The 24,479-nt window shown below is 32.1% G+C and overlaps 1 protein-coding gene across 1 annotated transcript; it reads right to left on the minus strand.

The window, feature by feature from the left end:
- Positions 1-684: 684 nt before the first annotated feature.
- Positions 685-7,826, minus strand: LOC100776831 (basic leucine zipper 9). The gene is made up of 6 exons (XM_006600975.4): positions 7,619-7,826; positions 4,481-4,604; positions 3,417-3,579; positions 3,194-3,269; positions 2,288-2,413; positions 685-1,654 (listed from the first exon to the last, which is right to left on the minus strand). Exons 1-6 carry the CDS (start codon positions 7,772-7,774, stop codon positions 1,340-1,342), a joined length of 960 nt encoding a protein of 319 aa, XP_006601038.1. The 5' UTR covers positions 7,775-7,826; the 3' UTR covers positions 685-1,339.
- Positions 7,827-24,479: the final 16,653 nt, after the last annotated feature.

Genomic DNA, 24,479 nt, shown 5'->3' on the forward strand with positions numbered 1-24,479 from the left:
TTTACCAGGACTTGGGAAATGTTCTAGATGTTGTCCTTGGTCTTCTATGCATTTTGGGCATTGGAAACAATGATACAGCCACACAATATAATCATAAAAAAATTATTGACATCAATTTTCTCAAGAAACCCATTTTAGAAGCTAGTGTTATCTAACACGATTTTCTCGTAAAAATTGTCTTAGAAAACACTAGATTTTAAGATGGTTTTTATAGGAAAATCGTAAGCTAGAGTTTTGTAAGATGATTTTCGCGAAAAATCATCTTTAAACACTGACTTCTTTAATATTATTTAAGGAAAAAATTTAACATTCTAAGACATTTTTTATGAGAAAAACGTCTTAAAAAATTGCATTTAAAGACGATTTTCGCGTAAAAATTGTCCTTAAATGTTGAATTTTTTTAATATTATTTTAAATAAAAATTAAAGATATGAAGACGATTTGTTATGAAACTAATGTAGAATCTGACCTTCTAAGACGGTTTACAAACTATCATGAAAAGTATTGAATTTTCATGACATTGATTACAAAGATAGTTCAAAATCATCGTCGAATGTGTCCAATAACCATTGTGGAAAATATTTTTTTAGTAGTACATGCAAATTAAGCAAAAAAAAAAAAAAAAGAAAAAGAAAGAAACTATTTAACACAAACCATGCTAAGTATTCTAGACGGGATCTGACATGTAGAAAGCCCTTTGTTATTTTCCACAATATAACCTAAATACAAATCTAATAAATTAAGGCATACATAATATTATATCTAACTGGACACTACTACAAGATGAGGTGTAATAAAAATTGGGTGATGCTAGGTGCAACCAGCATTATTGCTGGTGCACCCAACACTTAAGGGAAAAAGACTGAAATACCCCTGACATATTTTTAAAAATATTAGTGCACCCAGCACTTTTTCTTCCTTACGCACCTTGTCTCTTTCGTTTCGTTTTCCATCCGCGACTGCCCTTTGTCTTCTTTTGCGCGTTCTTCTTCAACATTATTGGCAGCATGGTGGTGGTGGTCTTCACCTCGACTTTGCGTATTCTTCTTCTGTTGGTGCTGCACCGTTGAAATTTTCTATAAGCTTACGGATCAAGTTGATCCGTAAGGCTTTTACGGATCAAGTTAATCTGTATGCTTAATATCAAGATATGGATCAACTTGATCCGTATCAACCTTGTGGATCAACTTGATTCGTACGAAAGAAACACTGCGCTAACATTTTTGCACACACAAAAAAAAACAGCTTTTAAAAGAAGAAGATAGCGGAGGGCAGTTTTGACATTTTCAAAAAATACTGAGTGCACCTAACATCACCCATAAAAATTACGTCAAGTTAATTAAGGCCACATGCTAGTCATAGAGCTCACAGCATTATCGCTATTGACTCCACTATTGAAATCGCTGCATGGAATATTATCCAAGTTTCCAAGCCCACCAAGCGGTGAATTTTGTCCACTAACTGTGATTCCACCACCATATGAAGCAGTAGCATCATTCCCATGGACGGTGAAGGTTGGCGAAACATATCCCATGCGGCGTAAATTATTCGTGTTGAGTTGAGGTGGGGTGTTTAGTGGACTCTGATTTTGAAGAATCTGGTTGTTGGTAGGGGTGAGTGTGCCACGAGTGATCATATCCTCAGCTAATTTCACCTAATTAAATGAAGGAAACAACTTCTTTAATTAGAAAGTGAATTGAAATCATTGATTTCACTGTTATTTTTTTATCGATAAATATTAATTTATTAATTTTTATTAAAAATATCAGTTACAAAGAGTTGAATCCGTGACTTTCCTCATCCTTTCTTTCTTCACGTTTTTTCTATCTCATTTTTTAGCTACCTTATTATAAGTTCCTCTAACTAAAAAATAAAATATTACATACATTGATAAACCACTATCATCTAATTAATCATAAATTTTCATATATAATAAATTGGTCAATTTTTACATTAAATAACTTAACCGTCATATCTATCCCTAGCTAACAAATTGTTTAGAGTAACTCCTGTAAATATTAATTATTAATAAAATCAATAAATACTTTATACCAATAATATAATAACAAAAAAATATCATATCTTTTGGAATTTATTTATTGCTTAATGGTGTAATTTTTTTTACTAACAATATATAAGAATTAAACTCTAAAAATGTGATCGAGATTAGCATGCTTTAATTAATTCTTTATTAAAAGGACTGACTCATTAAAAATGTTATTTTTCTTTCATGTGCTACTAGTCTTCCCTATACCATGTTGCTCATGTACACTAAAGGACTTTATACCTTAGCTCTCAAAGCTTCGACATCTGATTTTAGGACTCGATTATTTGTATCAGCTTCACGAAATTGTTGGCTGGCATCTGTAAGCTGCTTAAATAGGTTTGCGTTTTCAAGTCTCAACCGTTCGACCTGAGAAAGAAAATTAAAAAATTCCCAATGGAAATTGAATTACTATACCAAAAAAAAATGGTTACCAGTGCCATTATCAAAGATCTACATGATTAAATTTCTAAAATAAAAATGACGGGTCTATAAGGAAGACAGAAAAAAAAAACTTTAATGTACATTATTCTTTTAATAAATTATAATGATATATTATTTATATAAGAAATTAGAGTAAACGCATATAAGTTTTTTTTTTTTAATAAAAAACATTGAGAAAGAAGGGCAAGGACTAGCTTACCCCCTTCTACATCTGTTCTACCTGAAGAAAGAGAAGTACAATATTTAGATAAAGGGAAAAAATGCTTGACATCTTTTAGAAGGTGCTAGTAACATTTTTTTTCTTATACATTCTTTTTACTTTTTAATATACTCTAGCTCTAATCTCTATTGTATTAAGTAAAGCTTATAAATCATAAATGAAGATTATCATATAAGAAGTAATATCTACAAAATATTGCTAAATAAATTTCAATTAATAACATAGAGTGTTTAAAATAGTGTAATCGAATATGTTTAGCATTTCTCTTTTGATCAGGTTATATATATATATACCTAATGGAGAAAAGAGATAAGAGAGGGAAGAGAGAGCGCGTGAGAAATGTGTGGATTTTTGTTTTTTGTTTTTTCTTTTGGACAGACAGAAAGTGATGAATGAAGTGATAAGAGAAAAAGAAGTAAGAAAATAAGGCTGTAAAAGGAGGAAGTGTGAAAACAAAGAAAAGAGTTGTTAGCTAGATAAATTACTTGCCACTCCAGGTCAGCCAAATGGGCTTGTTTTCTCCTCCTGGACCTCCTTGCAGACTCTCGATTAGAAACCTTCCTGAAAAATCATGATATATATAATCACTTAAATCATCAGCATAAAGATTTATATATATATGATGCTCATTATAATAAAATATTCAACACTTTCTTATTATTAATCATTAGCTTCAAATGCTTAAGATATAGATATAAATATATGTACCTTCTTAGGCGCTTCACATCAATAGCGTTTGTGCTTTGTTCACAAGGACCTGCTTCATCATCCTCATCAGATGGCTCACGTGAGGAACCACTTGTAGTGGTGGTGGCCCCTTTTACTTGATTATCTCTCGCGTTTGGTTTATTAGCAGACAATGGGCTCCCAACTGCAAATTAAGCAATTCAATCATTAATGTTCAACTATATATATATATATATATATATATATATATATATATATATATATATATATATATATATATATATATATATTCATAAACTATGTTTTCTATGACCTATAATAATAATAATAATAATAATAATAATAATATATGCTTCCATTATTTTGTACCAAAAACACTCCCCAAAAATACAGCACGTGTTCCATTATTTCAACTTCAAATAATTGATCATACTGTAGAACAGGAGACAGATTTTATATGTAAAATAGAAAAGGGCACAATAATTATGTAACCCACAACAATGCTATTTAACATGAATGAGTTTTAATTAGGAACAATTTTTTAGGCTCATATGTTACATGTTTTTATTTAAGAATAATTCTATTTTAAAAATAATCACCTTTTTAATTTTTAATATGTTTATTTCAACTTTTTAAAATAACCAGAAGCTGAAATTTTTTAAACTTTAATTAATTAAATCATAAGCTATTTTAATAGTTTCTGACTGTTTCTTTTTAAATTAATTTTTATTATTACAAGTAAACATAAATTTATTAGCTTATATTTTTAAAAGAAATCTCTAAAAAATAATCACTAAATTATTTTTATATATCATATTTTTTTGAACCTGTAACTAGCTGACCCTCTATGCAATCAAGAGAAAAAAATACCAGCGAAAAATTAGTGTCATAGCTTAAATAAAAATTATAAAATCTATTTTAATTCGATTCAGTTTTATTTCCCCTAATGGTGTTGACACTATCAAAATTTTGTGTAGGTGATGAAAACTTTGTATGCATACTAAATAAAGTATTAAGTGTGATTAATTCGAATGGAGTGATTACGATTATTGTTAATAAAAAAAAAAATAGGGTATTACGGTTACCACAAATGGAAGACAGAGAATCAATAGTTGCAGAGATAGTGGATTGAATGGGAGTGAGGTTTTGGGAGTGGACAAGGGTATCTTCTGTTACTCCACCACATGTTGAAGATGCGGTTACTGCCTCCTGCATGCAATTATCAATGCCTACATAAGCTCCATGTTTTATTTTGTCACATCAATTTAATTCTATAAAGTTATTTAGCACTAGTAGCTTCTTGAAGGCTTCCCTTCATTGCCACACCATCTTTTACCCTTTCTATCCTTAACTCTAATTAATAGATTTTTCTTATAAGAAATATTGTTATTTGTATAACATTTTACAACAAATTATACAATAAGTGAGAGAGAAGAAATAAATTGTTAAATAAATTATTGTGTGCATTTGTGTATGAATATTGTTTGTTGTTTTTAACATGCAAAAGGTATAAACCAAAGATTGGCTAAACAAGGAAGAAACAAAACACTCCACCTCCACCACCCAAAAGCCTTATCAAGGGACCCATTTAGATCGTGGGCTATCAGGATGACTAAATAAATGTGTTATTCTCTCAGAAGCAATTGGCAAAGCACCTAGTGGATACAATTCGTGGAGGAAATAAATATAAGTATTTTATTTTCAAAAATTATTTTTAGTTTTTAAAATGCAACTAAAGACAGTTGCTTAGTGGAGAGTGGTACAATTATATAGAAGAGTGTAGAATTCAGGGAAAGGTTCAACAAGATAAAATAAAATAAGATAATCTGTAATTTCCGTTTTTTGGTTTTTATAACACTTGTTTAATTTTTTTAAAAAAATAAGTAGATTTAGGATGAGAATTTAATTGTCATGTAGTTTGAAATTATTTTAGAAAACAATTTTCAAAAATAAAAAGTGAGAAGAAAATTAAAGCAAGCCATAAAATATCTTATTTTTACACTCATTTTACATTTATCTTTATTTCTTTATTTTCAATATCACATCACTCATTATATTTATTAATTTGTTTCTTCTCTCTTTTTTCTTCAAACGGCGTATACATCAGTGTCAAAATGGATATCTATGTCGACGTCTATCTAGTATGTATCTATAATAGCAAGGAAGGTTTAATGCTTTCTAGCTATTTAACCAGTTGGAAAATTTCATATTTACAAGTACAAGTATGAAAAGCTATTAAAGGTTCGAGATTTTATTTATGAAACGATAAAGGAAAGACGCATATCGCTTTGTTTTATTCTTTTCCTCTTTAGCGGATAGAGAAAGAGAAACCGAAATTTTCTGTATCTGAAATATGTTATTAGAAAAGTGGATCAAAGTTAATCTATAGAACTTATAGAGAAATTATCCTTAAATCATTCGTGATATGTGCTCTTGTATTTAGTGAAATTAATTGGCAATATCACCATTAGTCAAATTCGATCTTTCGTCATATTTGTTATGTTTCTTTTAAACCATCTCTCTAGTTATTTTCTTGAAAATAGTCATTCGTGAATTTATAAATATTTTTTTTACTGAGAAAAGCAACTCAAATACATGAATAACATTTCAATATTATTATTTGTTATATGCGATGAACTAATCATAATTTTGTACCTACCATAATTTTCTACCACCAAATCAAACACACTAGTTTTGTGCCAATCATAATTTTGTATCCAATTTAAAAATTAACTAAGGGCTAAACATAAAATTAAAAAGACAATGACCAATATTGTGCTGAACTCTCTAGATAGAGAGATAAATAAAAGTACAATTCTTGTAAAAGTGAATAAATAGATAAAATAAAACAAAATAAAGACACGGGACTAACAGTTCTTCGTTTCAATTTTCAATTAACGGGTCCATACTCCATCCATATTGCAGCGTGCCAAATTAAAATATTGAAAATACATAAAGGAAAAAAAAATGCGTAGACCTAGATAGACCCTGAACTGAACTGAAGTACTGCGTTCCCACGAGTTCTGAAAGAAAAGCTAATAATAATAATAATAATAATAATAATAATAATAATAATGATGATGATGAAGCAGCATGTCTTGTGTTCACAAAACAACTCCCGCTGACGTGGCCTTTACCATTTTGATTTGACTTTTTTTTTAATCCTTCTGTTTATTAAAGAAAATAAATTTTGATTAATCTAAAGTTTAACAAAAAAGTAAATATAATTTGATTAATAATTATTTTTAATAAAAATTAAACTCAAATAATATTCAAATAATTTAACTTTAATTTCAACACATTAATGTTTGAGTCAAATTAATTGATTTTTTCATTTTGCCTTTTAGTTGAGCCAATTTCCCAAACGTTATAAGTTCCGCTACACGGACAGCGTCTATAAATTTTCTTTTTCAGTGTTAAATTTTGAGTACACAAAATAATAATTCATACTCCTCGTCGTACCAGGTTTCATGTCCTTTCATCAACATCGTTTCTTTTCACAAAAATTAAAGACTATTTTCTCAATTAGTTAGCTACAGAAAAGAAAATCAAGGGGGAAATATTTATAGGTACAACTTAGATCCAATTCTATATATATTTTTAACGTTATTGATTCCAGTTTGTATCAAATTTGAAGATAGATTATTAAGATGAAATTTCAGTTTTTGATTCAAGAATTATGAACGAAGTTTGAGATTGTTGATAGATAATTGAATTTTTTATGTTTTATTTATTTATCATGTATATAAAAAAAATACTTTGTTAAAAGAGAACAAAATATTTATTTTGATAATTTCTACGTATTGACTAAATTAGTCTCTCTGACAAATGATTTCAGAATATTTTTAGTGTAAGAAAAAACTATATCTAAATTTTGTCCAATAATTATTAATAATAATAGTTAATAATTATTGTTAGAATTTATTTTTTATCTATTAAATTTTTTTACTCCATAAAAACAATAAAAAAATCATCTTTAATTAATTAATATAAAAAAACCATTTAAGCTATGCAAGCACTACTTATTCTTTTTGTTTGTTATTTAAGGAAGCGTTGTGTACAAGCTGTGCTATTAGGGCAAAGTGCTTAACCAAATAAACAGCGATATTGGAAGAAGAACAAAGGTTACAACTTAAAACAACAACAACGTGAGCGAAGAAGAAGAAGAATAGTAGTTTCTGTATGTGTTGGTGTGTGAGAGTGAGAGAGCGTGCACTACTAACCAGGTTTTGGAAAGCTTCGTCGGTGAAAGGATCGAGCTTGCATGGCTTGACGTTGTCGTTTGCAACGTCGGGATAGAACATGGAGGCGATCCACTTGAAGTCGTCGAAGTTTGCCGCTATGATGCTGGTGGCGGCGGCGCCCCACTTGGACTCCATGGCCGAAAAATGAGAAAGAGGTGGGGAGAGTAGAGGGAGAGAGAAAAGGGAATAAGAGAAGCTGTTTGATGGGTATAAATAGAAAAAAAGAAAGTTCCTAAGCATGACAAGTGCATTGTGCCTTTGGCAACTCAGAAGATTTTCTTGATTAAAAAAATTAATAGTGTGATTCAATTATATATTATTATAAATTTCTTAATATGATAATTATTTTAAAATTATATATTAAATTATTTTCATTCATTAATAGTATGAAATTTTTTCTTACCATACATGAAAAATAATTAATTCTTAATATTTAGACTTGCATTTTTCTTGCTCACATCTTTTACAAAATAGTTTTATAACTTAAATTTGAATTTAATTCCTGAAAATATATAGCTAGTGTAAACAATTTAATTTATATGATCGATTAGTCAAAAATTATTGTTGACATGATTTTAAAATTAGTTATTCTGAAGAAAAATTATAATATATGGCAGTTCATGATTGAATAAAAGTTTAAAATCTTCTACGTTGTTAATGTATATACTATTTATTCTCTATACTTTCCACCAAATTATTTTTTATATATTTATTGTTTTTTTCTATTAGTTATAAAAAAATTGTGTAAGTGATTTTATAAATAGAATTTTCTTATGAAATTTTTTGTGATTTTTATTTCATTATTTTTTTAATTTAAAAATAATCTTTAAATAAAAAAGATTTCAATTTTCATACACTATTAATGTATAATATTTTTAATTTAATTTTTTTTTATACTATCAACTAATGATAAATTATTTTAAGTGATTCTCAACTTATTTACATACACAACAATATTTCGCAAGTTAAGAAAGAATAACTTCTTAATTTTTTATTTTGTAAATATGTTTGTTTTTATTTCTAAAAACAGTAAAAGAACAGAGACAAATGAGAAATAATTTGATTCCAGACTTCCAGCATTAATCTTTTAAAGAAAAAGGAATCAAACAATAAAACTGGACGGCACATGATGTCAAAACGTAGTAGCATGAAATTCGCAAAATGGTCCAGATTTGTCACGTGTGTTGAGCCCTTGAGAAAGTGGGAAGAATGCAGATTCCAGTCTACTGAGAATCATGCGTTTTTTGTATCTTTATTATTTACAAAAATATATTCTAATTTATGTAAATGTATGAATTGAAGATTTACGTGTAAAAGAAATATTCATGGGCCAAAATTATTTATCATAAAATACTAAGAAATTAATTACTTTATTTTTTATCTAAATAAAAAAGTCAATATATAATAGTTAGAAGTGTGGTTTAAAGCAATGGACAACCTGCCATGATAGTACGTACTATATAGAAATATGAATTAGGAGAAAACTTAGGTTACTTTTAGACCAAGTACACATCATGCTATGTTAAATTTTTGGCAATATATACTTTGTATAAAATCACATATATTGTTTACGAAACACAATCTTATTTGAACCAAAATCGTAAATAAAATTATTATAAACGTTAAAATTATTTATTCGAGTATTTGACATAATTATATATTAAAACTTTAATTATTTACATTTGAAAATCAATAATTAAATTTTTCATAACATATAATATTTTTTGTAAGATTACATTTTGTTTATGAAAGATAATCTTACTTGAATAAGATAGATCAAACTACTATAATGAGTAAAATTATCTTTCTAAGTATTTACGCATAACTATATATTTAAAATTTAAACTCGTGTCCCTTAACTAAGCAGAACAATTTTGTGTACCGGTTGATCCAAATGTTCCATGGCAACTCGTAATGAATTCAAATGACCAAAGTAGGCTAACATAAATAAATAATTAAAAAAAAAAGAGATACACAAGTAAGAAGCACATGCTTTATCTTTAGTTTTCCCTCTTTTGGAACATATGGCATGTCAAGAAATTATAAAGCAATATTTAATGAAGCATTTTGGTGCCAAGATCCATTAGGAGCCATATTTACCACAGTTGGCAATCAAAAGCTCAATCATGCAAAAGTTCACCCGCTTGTTGTGTGATAACAAAGTGAGAGTGGGGAAGCAACAACATACAATGGGTACAAATCTAAGAAAGTGTCGTGCCACTAAATTACAGCAGCCACCCAACAAACAAAGATGTGCAAACTTTTACTTTTGGAAAAGCATTAAAGGCATTTTGCTGCACCTTCATGTGACTTATGCAGCAATGGAATGTATCAAGGGCAAAGATACAACTAGGGTTTGAGCAAATTAAAATGATTAAGTTCTGGTTAAAGTAATGGGGATTGATTGGGACAAGCACCGACCCTAAACAAAAAAAAAGTAGGTAACGTAGTCGTGTTTAAAAAAGCCGGTTTACTCGTCTCAACTCTCACCCCCAAAAGTATGACTGGCAAGTTTGCTTTCTTTTTTTATTATTAATTATTATTCTAACTTCATCTTTTTTCCTGTTATCATATCACTCAATATTCTGAGCTAGATCGTATTCTTTCGCGTTAAAACCACAACTCAAATAGTTTATGCCGTCGTTGTCTTAATTTGTGCTATAAATTAAACTAGTGCAATATATATATATATATATATATATATATATATATATATATATATATAAACTAGTGGGGACAAATCACAAGGTGATGTGAGGCTGCTAATAAAATTAGAGGTACTGTAATAGTGTTTTTCATTTATCATAACTTTTGAAAAGTATGGCTTAGACCAAAAGAATTAAAGCTATTATTCTTTCATATACACAATAACTTTTTTTTAATTATAGTATGACCACATGATTTTTAGATATTGCATGCCCATGTGGAGCTAGCCTTATTAGGTTACGAATCAAGTTAAGTTGCAAAGCGTATTTTGCAATTATATGAGGATATTCACGTGTTATTGAAGGGTAATGGCAGAGAGATGGTTTTGTTTGGAGGGAGTCACAAATGTTGAGATAAGGAAAATAGTTAAAGGGTGTATGGTAATATTTTTGGCACAGGTGGTATATCTGAGGTTTGTCCATGCTCCTATTCTTGTTAAAGGATGGTTTCACCTGGGAAAACTGGGAAAGCAAAAATCACAATATGTTGGCATTGGTTTTTATTAATTTAATTAGCTGCTGGTCCACGCATTATGAGTTTTTATGCGGCAGGGGAAGTTATGTTGCGTTAGGGATTCAATTATTCTTGTTCACCAAAAAAAAGAAGACAGAATTATTCTTATGGAAATTAATGAGCATTTTTTTTATTTATGAAATTTTAGGCTTATAAAAAATTAAATGCTAAATCATATTATATGAGTTATTTTCTCCGGATTTAAATATAAGAAGAAAAAAAATATATATTTAATTTTAAATTTAAATATAAATAAATTTCAATTAATTTCACTTCATTGTGTTTATCTCTAAAATATATTTTATTTAATAAGGATTTTTAATTCTAATAACTTATTTTTAGTTGGGATTAGTGTCATTAATTATTGGTAATCAACCTATTTTTAATTAGTGTGAAATAAATTTTCTAATAATCGAATCCAAAGTAGTTTTGTTTTAGATGCCTTATGCCTCCATCTTCAAAGTAAACACGCTATTCCAAATGTAAGTAATTATTAAGGATAAACCAATTCAATCCCATAAAGTGAATCACCATGCACTTGATGCAGAATGGTACTCAATATACTTGCTATGCATTGGGTACAAATTAAAAAAAAAAAAAAACTCCTAACGAGGGCTAGAGAATCATGGAGGTCAATGCAAACAGAATTCATGCATTCAAATAAATGACACCATCCAAGTAACCAAAAATCAACGATAAAAGGCTAGCATAAAAGCACAAGATATCATTACTAGAAAAAAATACTTTTAATATGGGTTACTTTGGACATTCAATATCAATTTTGAATCGATGTTAAAACTATCGACATTAAAAATATAAACGTTAACATCAGTTATGAAAAAATCAATGTTAAAATATACAATACGATATCAGTTTTTATGAAAACTAATGTTGTATAGTAAGAAATATACAAAAAATTTAAAAACAACATCGATTTTTATGAGAATCAATGTTTTTGTATTTTTTAAAAAATATTTTGTCTATTTTCTTAATTAACCCATACCTGCAAATTGAAAAAGAAATCAATTCAGACAGTATAAAATATTATATTCAAATTATTATTGAATAATTACTATCAAATAAAAGAAATGGCTTAAAGTAATGAAACAATAATCTCAATACATAAAATCATCTATAACCTAAGCTAATTAAACATAACTCTACAATTTTAAAATTCCCTAAACATCTAGTGCTTCATTTTAACTCTTAAAAAATATCTTGTCCATGATAAGTGTCATATTTAAGTTATTTTTTAGATTAAAATGTTAGCACTTATCTTTCGATTGTAATAGTTTTCTTATAAACTACCATTAAATCTAGTTGTTTTATATATATTGTACATTTACTAATGTTTTTTTGTTTAAATATGAAAGATTTATCCATGATTTTGTAGGTTTTGATGGTTGTTTGTTAGATCCAGAAACAAAGTCAAAAGGAAGGACAAAATTGTCATTTTTTCAAGATTTAAGACATCCACTCGCTCAAGCTAGCATCCAGCTCACCTGGGCTAATAAGATTTCTTCAGCCATAAGCAATCAACTCGCCTAGGCGAGCTACATCTTGCCTGGGCGAATTGGTGCCTTCAGCAGTAAGTCACAAATTCGCCTAGGCGAGCTACAGCTCGCTTGGGCGAATTTCTCAGCACCTCTTGGCTCTTTTCTATAAATAGCCCTGTTTAGAAAGTTAAAGATCCTTCCAACTAAAGCAAATACCAGAGAAAAACACAGAAGAAGAAGGAGAAAAGGAAAAGTGGAGCCGAGGTGCTGCAGAGTTGTGACTGTGAATCACTTCATTCGTTATTTCTCTTGTTAATCTTGTGCTCTGCGCAATGATTGGTTAGTTTTTCTTAAGGATTGGATGTAATCTTTGTACCCTTATGTATCTCTTTTAATATTATATGCGTATGAATCTTTTCTACTCATTATTGGTAATTTCACTCTACTCGTAATGCTTGATTCTATTTGATCACTAGTGTCATGAAATTGGATTTTAAGTGAGATTGGAAAGTAATTTTAGAATTTGAACTGAATGATTTTACTCTTTACGTTACATTGCTAGGAATAGAGCATAACGTTTTGATTGCAAAAAGCACGAGAATACAATTGTAATGCTGGGGTATTTACTGCATATGCGAGGGATCAATATTTAGTAAATATTCTTAGGTTCCAAGTGTGAGGGATCGACTTGGGATAACTTAATGTGTGCATCAATAATGTTGGAAAATGATTCTTAGATGTTAATCTTATCAGGATACTAAAGGTATGAATGATGAAATCCAATCCTATGTTTTATTGAGTTAATTTAAGTCATTATTATTATTTCCATAATTTATGTATTTCCGATGCACTAAATTCTGTTATTTCCATATTTCTGTTATTCCCATGATTTCGTTATTTTCACTATTTTTTTACTTTAAGTTGTCTTTAGTTAATCAAACCAAAACCAATGACATTCGATTAAATTTGTACATAACTATTTGAACTGATAACCTTTATCCGAATGAATTAAGTAAACTCGAGTCCCAGTGGAGGCGAACTCTTTTATAAATGTGAAACCTACAACGACAATTGGTACACTTGCCAAAAGTTTTAATAGTCCACTCAATACAAATTACCTTTATTCTCTTTGCACAAATCAAGTTATATGGATAATGTCAGTTGTGTCAGTAGTATACTTGCCGACACAATTGACATTAAGAAAAGTGTATGGTTCAACCTAATTTTATAATATTGTTAACATAAAAAGTAGAAACTAGAAAGCAATAATTAGGTGGATAGTGCCACAAATTATAATATGTATATATGTTTGTGGTCCTAGATCTCACGTTTCATACCTTTGTTCCATGAAAAGTTATTAAATTCGAGGCCCTTGTTATAAGTGTCCACTAAAAATGAGCCAATCACCCGTGTAGCTTCATATCCCACAGAAGAGCACCCAAGACTTGTGATGTAGCTACATGTAGAGCTTGTAGATCTTGGATCTTCTTCATCAATGAAGTCCTTTGCTTCTTGAAGATAAATGGCAGCGGAATAGAGAAGGAGGAAAGGTGATTGGAGATGCCACTTCAAGGAGAAGATGAGTCAAGAACAAGCTCACTACCGTAGGAAGCCATGGATAAGAGCTTGAAGGTAGGAGATGAGTGGAAGGAGAGGGAGAGAGGGTGGCACGAAATTTATGCCTCAAATGAGGTCTGAACTTTGAAGCCTAATTTCTCAAATGATCAAAGTTTAAAAAATGCACACATAAGACCTCTATTTATAGCCTAAGTGTCACACAAATTTGAATTTCTATTCAAATTTCAGTTGAATTTGAATTTGTGGAGGCAAATTTGGAGCCAAAATTTCACTAATTATGATTAGTGAATTTCAGCTATGGTTCAGTCCACTAATCCAAGATCAAGTTCAAGATTCTCCACTAAGTGTGCTTAGGTGTCATGAGGCATGTAAAGCATGAAGAACATGCACAAAGTGTGACTATATGATGTGACAATGAGGTGTAGCAACCAAATGCTCACCTCCCCCTTAGGATGGTCCGAAATTTAATTAGATTGGACTTCTCACAATTTAATTAAATTTCTCTCCCAACACACATATCAAATAGTGCACTTAATGCATGTGAATTTAGAAAACTACCCCTAATACAAAAATTAGTCTAGGTGTCTTAAAATACTAGGGCTGAAAAATTTTACATTACTAGGGTATCCTCCCTACACTATGGAGCCCTAAATACAAGGCCCAAAAATAATGAAACCCTAATCTAATATGTACAAAGATAAGTGGACTCATACTTAGCCCATGAGCTCAAAATCTGCCCTAAGACTCATGAGAACTCTAGGACCTTCTCCTGCATCTCTGACCCAATTTTCTTGGAGTCTTCTATCCAATGCCCTTGAGGGGTAGGATTGCATCATTCCCCCAGAAAAGTATTTGACCTCAAATCCATAGGTTCTTGAAACTTTGGGCTTCCTCCCTCAACACTTGTAAAAAGATTAAAAACATACATATTAGTGGTGTTGGGTATGTTAGAGTAGGATAAGGTCTGAAAACTCCTTTCTTGGGCATCTTCCCATGAGGGAACATGGTTCCTCACCAACTCAATGAGTGGTGCTACAAGTATAGAAAAATATGGCACAAATCTTTTGTACAAGTTTGTTAAGTCATAGAAGCCCCAAATTTCCCTTATACTCGATGGAGTGAGCCCTCAGGGATGACCTTTATTCTCTTAGGGTACGTGGGAACCCATTGATCACTATTTAAAAAAATTAAGGACAGTAATGCAATAAAACATACATTTTTCTGTATTTTCATGTTAAGTACTCCTACCAAAAAGTACGACAAACCTAAGGTGTCTCATACGAGCACGTAGGTTTGTATTGAAACCAAAAATAAGAACAAACCTACCTAATGAGTTCCTATGTATACGAACCATGAAGATGTTGGGTGCATGGGTGATTTTACAAAAGAGGGTTGCAACACTCAACACATTCATCATACCACCTATCTTAAGGATTTGGTGCCCAATAATATCTATTTTGGAGACCAACAAAGCACAAGGATTTAAGCTCTTAAGAACCAAACCTTCATCCAACAACTCCTTTACTTGAGGAAGAACCTTAGGCTCAAGAGGTATGGCAGTGCTAACAAGTGTCCTTTTACAAATGAGAAGATGCGGAGGTTGTCTAAGAAGGAAAGTTTCTTTAATGTTTGTCTTTATTGAAAAATGACTTTCCTTCTTAGCTAACCTCTTGGATTAGACACTTACCTCCTTACACTCCTCCTTAACCATTAAAGTTTATTCTTCTTTTCTTTTTCTATTCTTTTCCTCATCCTATTTGAGATTTTTTGTACTTGATCTTTAGGTACCTGTGAAGGTGTTTAAGGATGCAACACAAATTTAGTGCCAAGATGGGTGAGGGTAATCTCATTAGTTAAGTCATTGTAAATGATCTTCCTATCAAATTGCCATGGTCTTCCTAAGAGAATATGCCATGCCTCCATGGGAACTATATCACAATTAACTTCATCTTTATATGTCCCAATGGAGAAAGTTACCTTTAATTATTGGTTAGCTCTTATTTCTCCATGCTCATTGAGCCACCGAATTTTTTAAGGTTTTGGGTGGGAAATGATAGTGAGGTACAACTTGGAAACTAATCTTGTGCTATAACAATTGCAACAAGATCCACTATCCACAATGAGAGAACAAGATTTATCTAAAATTTTGCATCTTGTATGAAAGATGTTCTGTCTTTGAGATTCAGATAGATCACAAGATTGGCCTCCAATGAGCCTTCTAACCATAGGAGGCCACCTTCTTCATGGGGGTAGACTTCCTCACTAGACTCTTCACCCCTTACTTCATCTTCACTTCCACTAGAGGAAGGGGAAGAAGTAGTCTCCTCTCCACTACTATAAATGTCTTGACCCCTCATAATCATGGTTTTCTTTGCGGGGGCATTAAGAGGCAATGTGACCTCTCCCAAGACATTTGAATAATTTAATGTTGCTAGTCTTTGCTTGGGAACTAGTCTTAGGGGTGGATTTCTCTATGGTCTTACTGTTATCTTCCTTGGGTTTTGAAGGTGCAGCCCCTAAAATTCCTTGGGCTTGGTCCTTCCTTGGATAAGAGTGAAAGCCATAAGATTTTGAAGAAGACTTTCTTTTAAGTTGTTGCTCCAATCTTATACAAAGTTGGACTAGCTCATCTAGGTCCCTATATGGAAGGAGTTCAACCTTGTCCCTTACTTCCATATTAAGGCCACCAAGGAACCTAGTTATGCTTGTTCTTTCCTTCTCCCTAAGTCCAACTCTTAAAAGGAGTAGTTCCATTTGTTGTCTATATTCTTCCACACTCATACTCCCTTTTCTAAGCCTTTGGAGCTTGTCCATAAGCTCCCTTTCATAGTAGGATGGAATGTGCTTCTTCCTAAGGGCACTCTTAAGATCATTCAAATACTCTACTAGAAGATCCCCATGAATCCTTCTTTCCCTAACAAAGGAAGTCCACCAATAGAGGGAATACCCTTGAAAGCTAAGGGTAGCCAATGTAACTTTTCTCTCTTCACTAAAATGATGACAAGCAAAGAGTTATTCAACCTTTATTTCCTAATCTAGGTAGGCCTCAACATTATCTTTTCCATGGAAATATGGGAGACTAATGTTAACCTCTTGAGGCCTTCTATCCTTTTCTCTTCTTTGGGAGTGATTTTTAGTATGTGACCTATGCCACCCTTTATAATAGTCGCTAAGTTCTTCACTTAAACTCTTGCAAGAGTCATGACTATTATAGGAGGCATGTTTTTCTCTTTTCATTTCTTTCATTATTTTTCGTCTTTCTTCCCCTCTTATTTTCTCTCTTTCATCTTGACTTATTTCTTCCAGTCTTTTTTTTCCTTTTTCTTTTCTCTCTTGTTTTTCTTTCCACAATTTAAGGGATCTCAACTCATATAATACCCTATAAAAGGGCTCCTTAGAAGTAGAACCATCACCATTAACACTAGTTGAAGAATGAATACTCATGTTGGTTCCAAAATTGTGGTTCTTCCTTGTTGGGGGTTTAAAAACAAAAAGGTAAAAGAAAATATGGTTGAAACTAGCCAAAATAAACACTAAAAGAGGTGTGAAAGATAAGGTAAAAACAAATTGGTAAAAAGCAAGCTATCTAGGCGGTTTGACAATGGAAGGTAAAGAAAATTTAAGCAAGCTAGACGGTTTCCTATGTGAAGGCTTGGATGATCCTTTGGTGGTCCTAACTGGCTCTTCACTTAGTCTACATGCTTTACACTAAGCTATTACTCACAAATAGAGGTTTGGGTGGTCTCTTGGAGACTCCCAATACACTCCCGAAGAATCTCCAAATACAAGGAATTGCAATAGAAAAAAAATTTCTACACTCAATTGTTCTATTACAACAAATTTAACAAAGAAATTAAGGTCTTCAAATTTGTCTGCAATGATTGTTTGTTTTCTCAAGTGTTTCACTCAAAATTTGGTGAGGCTTTGGTTGCTTCAAATCCAATGGTGCTCCTAGGATGGTTAACCTCCAAGACTAAAAAATCTTCCTTAAAAAATCTTCCTAGGATGGTTAACCTCCAACACAAAAAAAGAAGAAGAAGACAAGCAAGAAACCAAAAGATGAAATGAAAGTTAAACCAAAAGGAAATTTAACATGACATTAATTTAATGAGATTCAAGGAAAAATAAAGTAAAAGGACAACACCACAAGCCAAGGTGGAACACAAAGGAAGTCCTAGAATGACACTAGATTAGATTGACAAATTAAAAACAAGACTCAAAGCAAAATTCTAGTTATGTCAATTTGGAAACACATCTAAAAGATTAAAAACTCCAAGAAGTCAAATAGGCTTGTAATACAACTCAAAATAATGAACAATTTTCAAGCAAATCAAGCATACACATTTTTTTTTGCTGTTCTGGACTTGTATTTTGACATTAATCTTTATCACCTTTTCTTGCTCATTTCTTTTTCATTTTTTTTTCATTTTTCTTCCATTGTTTTCATCCAGATGTCTATGTTATCCAGTTAAAATTTCAGCTCAAAACTCAAAGTATTCAAGCCATAGCGGAGTTAAGAAGACAGTGTGCCAGAACGGATAGCAATCAGAATTGCAACCTAGAAATCAAGAGTAGTGTTTATGTTGCTTAAGGCTTGGATAGTTACAATTTTTATTTTCTTATGATCAATTGTCTTGGATAACAATTCAAGAGAGCTTAAGACTTATTTTGATTCACAAATCTGGCCATAACTCAGCACCACAACTCAATTTCTTCATAGTCATCATATAAGAAACTTAGAAAACAAAAAAAAGTTCAACAACAAGACTACTTCTAGGAATTGATTTATAACATGTTATGAACTAAATAACATGCATGAATTAGACTCAAAATTCAAATGATAGGCTAAGAATTGCAAGAATACATGAACAAATGTATTTAGAATTCAATCAACAAAATCAAAATTCAACACAAACTTAGAACATAATGTGACAATTATTATGACTAAACATGACTCTAAGACAACATGAATGAAGTGATTTATACTTAGATTTTTGTGTATTTTTTCTAATCAATGTTTTTCAAGAAAATTGAGATCTAAAGGTTCAGCACAAAAAGATTATGACTGAAAAATGATAGAACCTAAAATCAACATAAAAACATGATTCAAGAGTAGATCTATAAAATTTGAACCATAGAAATGCAAGAACAACTGTAGATCTAAGATTTAATCGGTTTATTTTTTTTAATCTACTCTAAACAGCACCAAACCACAAGACAATAGAGGAGATACATGGAGAAGACGATAAAGAACAAGGAATTAAAGCAAATTGACAGAACAAAAGATAGAGGAAACAAAAGAACATCACTTAGATGAAGATGCTCTTGATTCCACATGATGTAGCTCCATGTAGAGCTTGTAGGCCTTGGATCTTATTCATCAATGGAGTCTTTTGCTTCTTGAAGACCAATGGAAGCAAAATGAAGAAGGAGGAAAGGTGATTGGAGATGCCACTTCAAGGAGAAGATGAGTCAAGAACAAGCTCACCACCATAAGAAGCCATGGATAAGAGCTTGAAGGTAGGAGATGAGTGGAGGGAGAGAGACAGAAGGGGGGGGGGGGGGGGCACGAAATTTATGCCTCAAATGAGGTTTGAACTTTGAAGTCTAAAAAATTTGGAGCCAAAATTTCACTAATTATGATTAGTGAATTTCAACTATGGTTCAGCCCACTAATCCAAGATCAAGTCCAAGATTCTCCACTAAGTGTGCTTAGGTGTCATAAGGCATGCAAAACATAAAGGACATGCTCAAAGTGTGACTATATGATGTGACAATGGGGTGTAACAAGCAAATGCTCACCTCCCCCTTAGGCTTGTTCGAAATTTAATTGGATTATCTTCTCCCAATTCAATTAAATTTCTCTTCCAACACACATATCAAATAGTGCACTTAATACATGTGTGAATTTACAAAACTACCTCTAATACAAAAACTTGTCTAGGTCTCCTAAAATACAAGGGCTGAAAAATCCTACATTACTAGGATACCCTCCCTACACTATGAAACCCTAAATACAATGCCCAAAAATAATGAAAATCCTAATATAATGTATACAAAGATAAGTGAGCTCATACTTAGTCCATGGACCCAAATCTACCCTAAGGCTCATGAGAATTCTAGAACTTTCTCCTGCATCTCTGGCTCAATCTTCTTGTAGTCTTCTATCTAATGCCCTTGCGGGATAGGATTGCATCATCTTGTAAATTTTTTAACAAAAAATAAAGGCACGTTACCACCTTATCAAAGAACATATATATAAAAAAGAAACATCAAATGAACTGGGTTTAGGGTTTTAATGAAACTTGATTTTTTCTTTTGCTTTAAAGTAAGCTTAAAATAATACTACAATTTACGTTTGAAACTTTTTCCTAAAAACAAGTTTATAATATAATTTACTATAGTTTTTTTCAAGCCAATTACACAAAAGGTTTAATTGATCACGTTTACTCAAAACATAAGCTTAGAGGCTAGATCAATTTTAGTTTGAAACAATTAAACATAATGCTGGCACATTAGTTTCAACCAATCAAACATGTTGGCACAGTAATCAAAGCACAATATATTGCATCCATTCAACCTGATACCGGGATACAAACATGTTTGCAAACATGCAAGAAACCTGACAGCTGAATTTAAACTTTTCCAAATAAGCTAAAAGTAAAAGCCACCTCACACTCTCCTTACCCTCAACCCCAAAGGAAAATGAAAGAAAATGAGCTCAAATTTTGTTCACATATAAATTTAGAATAATTTTGCATTTTTATGACATTTTTTTAGTATTTTTCTTACTTACTAGATAAATGAAATAATGATTTTTTATCTAGTAAGTAGAATTTATATGACATTTCAAGGTGGAGACAACAAGAGTAAATGAATCTAGTATTAGGCCATTAGCATACCTGGAAAACAATTCCAAATGATCCAGTTCCTACAACCCATTCTGCCATGTAGCTAATAGCTATCACGCGGGTTGAACTACTGGCATGGCTCCCCAAAGAAATAATCCTACTAGTACTGGCATAAAACTAATTTAGTGTATCAAATGAATACGGAGTTACTCAGCAGAAGTGTATGAATGAAGGTAACATTAATCAACTGAGTTGAATTAATGAACGAACAATGCATTAATTCGGTGAATATTTACAGTGAAATATTCAACTATGCGCAATAGTCTTCAAATACAGATGTACAACAATTGTTTTGTTGTAGTCCTCTATATGCATATTTGAATCTGCACTGGAATTTAGCACTTTTAGATTACAGCAAGAACGTCGCTAAACTCTGAACTGGATCGGTGTGGCTACAGAATGTTTGGTCTCAACTAGGCCCATTTATGGCTATTTTTTCTTGTGTTTGAGTTTGGAGTGTTGTTAGGTGCATCCAGCAAACTTATTTAACGCCGAAATTTCCCTGTCTTACGGATCAACGTACGGATCACCTTGATCTGTAAGAAGAAAAACAATAATTTATTAATTAGTTTGTTATATATAGAAATCTTTTTTTAGTTGAGATTCTTGTAATTGAAAACGATTATGCAATACATGAATTCAAATAGTACATTAACTTCAACATAGTCGAACGAAATTAAATTTCCATCAAATACTACAACTAACTAACTCATGCTAATTTTGCGACAAGGACAACTCGTCTTCCATTTGCGGTACAGGTTTACTGAAAACAGCTAAAATTTCTATTGGCCCAATCTTTTTCCAGTAGTTAGACTCAATGAGCACCATCATCACGTCCTCGTTGGTTTTGAGTTCAATTATTTCAAATTTTATAACTTTTTCTGAATACTCATGGTGACTTGGTTTCCGAAAAAACAATCGCCTTACCATTTTTGTTTCATCAACACCATAAGGGGGAATCCCACGAGGCGCAACTTGTTTGATCAAATCCTTCAGTTCATCCATGGTACATCCGGTGGGAATGTCAAAGTTTTTGGGATTTTTTCCTGTGAACGAGTAACCAACAAACTTATTTTGGCATGACATGTTCCACTTCCTATTGTAATATAGCAGGGCATCATGAGTAGGGGTCATAGTAGTTTCAAGTAAGTTTAAAATACCATATGGGGTTCTAGCAATGTTACATAATAACTCAATCGGACCAATAAACGAAAATTCATGATTACACATTAACATTGTGTTAACATCAGCATCATCTTTTAGTTGCATACATTGAAACCAAAATTGATTACCTGCATACGTGAAAGGCTGCCGGTAGTAAATTTTATCCAAAAATTACTTGTCGGTTAGCTTAAGGGTATTGTGTATTCTGGTTTTTAACGTTTGAAAATCACACCCGTTAGGTACTCGAATGGGAACTGGAGTGGAAGCTTGGAAGGAAATACCACTGTCGTTGTGAACAATGGATCCATTTGGAAAAATAAAACCTAATGTGAAGTTCACAACTGTCTGACTTCTTGGCCAAGGTTCGCAAGCTACTTCGAACTTCTTCAGGCATTCATCAAACTGCTGTTCTGAAGGACAATTAGTCAGAGATCCCCAGCAATCCATGACATAATGCCAAGCATTTTTTTGCGCAATTAGTGATTTACATTTAGCCTTCACATTCTTGTTTATGTGAAAGATGCACAACAAATTTGTGCATTTAGGGAATACATCTTTCACTGCATTCATCAATGCTTGGTCTCTGTCAGTGACAATAACTCCAGGGAGGGCATCACGCTTTAAAAAAGGCCTCGAAAGCGTTGTAATGCCCATACCAAATTATTAACGCGTTCACCCTCCACATATGCAAAACCGGCAGAGAATGTCATCCCAGTCGGTGTCACCCCAACAAAATCGAGCAATGGGAGTCTATACCTGTTTGTTTTGTAGGTGTTGTATATCAAAAAAACCAAATTGCATGCGTTGACTAACTTCATTGAATCAGGGTGACACCAAAAGATATCACGAACCACGTCTTCATCCTTTATTTTGTGCCAATAAATATATTGATCACGTTCAAGAAGCTTCATCAGATGTTGCATTTCAAGATCGCTTCCTCTTATGGAAGAATGGAATGCACTTCTTGCATTGTATATTTGTTTAATAGTCGTACAGCTATTGACATTGTGTTCCTTCAGAGTTAGCAAAATGTTTCTTGGCTTCACCATGGACTTCGTCATATCAACAATAAGTGTTTTTTCAGCTTTAGTCAATCGCTCCGCATATGGATGTCCAACTAATGACTTGGCCAATTCATGATTATGCACTCCACAAATCAACTTCACCATCCAGCCTTCTCCTCCAACCACTGGCTTGCAACGAAGCTTGAAGGGACACCCACATTTCCTAGTCCCAGTGTCTCTTCTGATAAATTCTTTTTTCCTACACTTATACTCGCCACTCCTTTCACAGCCAATTAACACAAACGTACTCCTTCCTCTACTACATGTGTTTGTGTCCGACCTTAAAATCATCGCCACAAATCCGTTTTCATGAGCCACGGATCGAGCCCACCGCTAAACATCCTCTCGACACTCAAACAACTACAAAATCCACATAATTTAGGTTTTCTACCAGTATTCATTTTATTAAATATGTGACAAACATTAACATTATAACCTGAGAAGTTTTGAACGCATCCGAACAATCAACATGTGGTTCATTCGCACCACATGATTATGCATTTTCATAATCCATATCCGCTCGTTCAGACATTATTTCATACATCCCTCATCTTCATCCATCTAACCAAATCAAACAAAAAATGGCCATACAAAAAAATTAGTAATTTAAAAGAAAAAAGGAAAATAAATGGAAAAACAGATGCAAAAATGCAAAAACAGCAAATACCAAAAATAATACACTTACAGATCAAGTTGATCCGTAAGCTTTTTACGGATCAACTTGATCCGGAAGTCATCCGTACGTCCGCGACGAACAAACACCATCTGCATACCTCGTTTGCCGCCACCGACCACCGCAAAGCTTGACGTCGGAAACTTTACCTTCACCGCTGCGCTCAACGTTGCTACCCCCATGAACCAGAGGCAATGCCACACGAAAAAGAGAAAACGAGAAGCAAAGCTTTTTGAAAATGGAGGTAAGAAGCTTTTCCGAAAAAAAATGGCATTTTTAAGGAAGAAAGGTGATAGGGGCAATTTTGACATTTTAAAGGTTTGCTGGGTGCACCAGCAAAAACGCTGGGTGCACCTAGTAACACTCCCTGATTTGGACTCGAAATAGTAATGATGTCTTCGGTTTCAATAATGTTGGCTTCGGACCAGTAAAATAACTAAATAAAATTACAGGGATAGCATTGCTTACTTACCTAACTGGATCATATAGGATCATCATTCAAAATGTTGGATTAAGGTAATTAAGATTCAAGATTCCATATATGTTTAAATGCTCAATAAAAAAAATGTACTACCAGCTACTTTATGTCACCCCCAATGAAGACATTATATAGCTCATTGCGGATGTGGCAAACATTATTAGACTCGTGTGACAGCATATGGTTTTGCATTTCAGAAATTATATATTATAAATAGAAAATAGATAAATAGATTTCTTGATTAAAATGAAACCAAA

This window comes from Glycine max, chromosome 17 (genome assembly GCF_000004515.6).
Source record: "Glycine max cultivar Williams 82 chromosome 17, Glycine_max_v4.0, whole genome shotgun sequence".
Lineage (NCBI taxonomy): Eukaryota > Viridiplantae > Streptophyta > Magnoliopsida > Fabales > Fabaceae > Glycine > Glycine max.